Here is a 1,681-nt window from a genome sequence, read left to right as displayed (position 1 = left end):
TATATATATGTATATAGTCTTTGTTTAATATTTGGAATCCCTGCATTCAGCTGCTAACCCAAAAGTTGGAGGTTAAACTTTACCCAGAGGAGCCTTGGAAGAAAGGACTGGTGAACTACTTTCAAAAAATCATCCATTAAATGACGGAGCACAGTGCTATTCTGACACAGATGGGGTCACTGTGAATAGGCATTGGCTGGATGACAATTGGCTTATTAAGTATTTAGTTTCTTAATTGCATTAGACAGCAATGGCCCTTTCTTGACTGGCAGAGGAAGTATTCTCAAGTTCACCATAGCAGGTCAGTAATTTTGTATGTAACATGTTGACAGATGAAAAAGTATGTATTTTCTAAGAGTCTGTTAAATAATTTGCCTCAACAGCCCATCTCAAATTCTCAAATGAGGAATTACAGAATATTAGAAGCCATGAGATATCTTTATGTTCAAGATGTTCACTCTCATATCATTTGAACTCTAATGTTCTGTGTCTGGATAAAACACTTCATTAGGCCTAACCTGTTCTGGATCAGATGACAATCCATCTCAGCTTGCCTTGAGTCATCTGGGATTATACTAGTCACTCAAAACTGCCTCCATTTGGGAAGTAAATGATATGGTCATCCTAGGTAGAAATGTTGTCTTTCCTGATAGAAATGCATTAAATTAGAATCATGCCTTGTGTGTCTGCTTCCTTGGGAGACTGTGCTTGAACACTGAAGTGTAGGTTTTTTTGGTTCAGTTTGTGCAGATGTTTTCCTAATTACCTGGTGTCTGCAGCCCCAGCAAAGACTTGAGTTTGGAGATGAGAGGATATGAGCCCTCACTGCAGAAGTTGCCCAGGAAGTCATCCAAGTCAAGAGCCCAAACCATGGCACCGCCAAAGCCATTTGCCTTCAAAAATGCCACCTGTGACATACAAGTGTAATCTATCAATCCAACCCTAAGTCATTACAAAACATTACAAAATTACTGAAAGCATGATGCAATAGGATTAAAAAGTTTATGAAAAGGAAATGCAAAGAAAAACATAATCATGTCACCATAGAATAATTTCATTTTTTCATAATAATCATAGATTTGTGCACCTACCATCAATGTTTATATGGTTACCACATAGTGTACAAGCCATGTATAGTCTGGTTTTTGTCTTTGTTTTCACTTACCATCAGAAACAAACATTTCTCAAATTTCTATCTAATATTTCTAAATGTAATTTTTGATCATTGAAAATATTCTTTCATATCAAAGAATCATAATTTAATTTACCTTTTCTTCATTGTTTTCATATTTTATAATCATAAGCAAGACTCTGAGAAACACCTGTACATATGTGTTTTGATCATACTGTGTTTTGTGTTTTCAGTAAATACCCATGAGTTGGAATTGCATTGAGAATTCATCGTCATGGGCATCTTTAATTCTATCCCCTCTCTTGTTAATGTATAGGTATTAAAACTAACAATCTCTCGCCTACAGTCCCAAGTGTCTTACCTTCACTTCCTTTTCCCTAAATATGTCAAAAAAGGAAGGATGGAGACAAGAATAAAGGCTGGATTTGTTTTAAAAGATGGGAGCATTGGTCTGAGTTAGTGAAGAAAATTTTCCACTTTGATTCTTATTCTATCTCAAGTCCTACATTTGTCTATGACAAAACAGAAGTATTTGAGCGTATATATATA

General features: G+C 35.5%; 1 protein-coding gene across 1 annotated transcript in view; it reads right to left on the bottom strand.

Moving 5' to 3' along the window:
• The window catches only part of LOC102841861 (acidic mammalian chitinase-like), an 18,272-nt gene that overhangs the window by 986 nt on the left and 15,605 nt on the right, over positions 1-1,681 (bottom strand). The window contains exon 4 of the mRNA XM_006865996.1: positions 767-908. Within this exon, the coding sequence (XP_006866058.1) occupies positions 767-908 (142 nt within the window). The remainder of the gene's footprint in view (positions 1-766; positions 909-1,681) is intronic.

Source organism: Chrysochloris asiatica, unplaced genomic scaffold (genome assembly GCF_000296735.1).
Source record: "Chrysochloris asiatica unplaced genomic scaffold, ChrAsi1.0 scaffold00085, whole genome shotgun sequence".
NCBI lineage: Eukaryota > Metazoa > Chordata > Mammalia > Afrosoricida > Chrysochloridae > Chrysochloris > Chrysochloris asiatica.
This window is presented reverse-complemented; position numbering and strand designations above follow the sequence as displayed.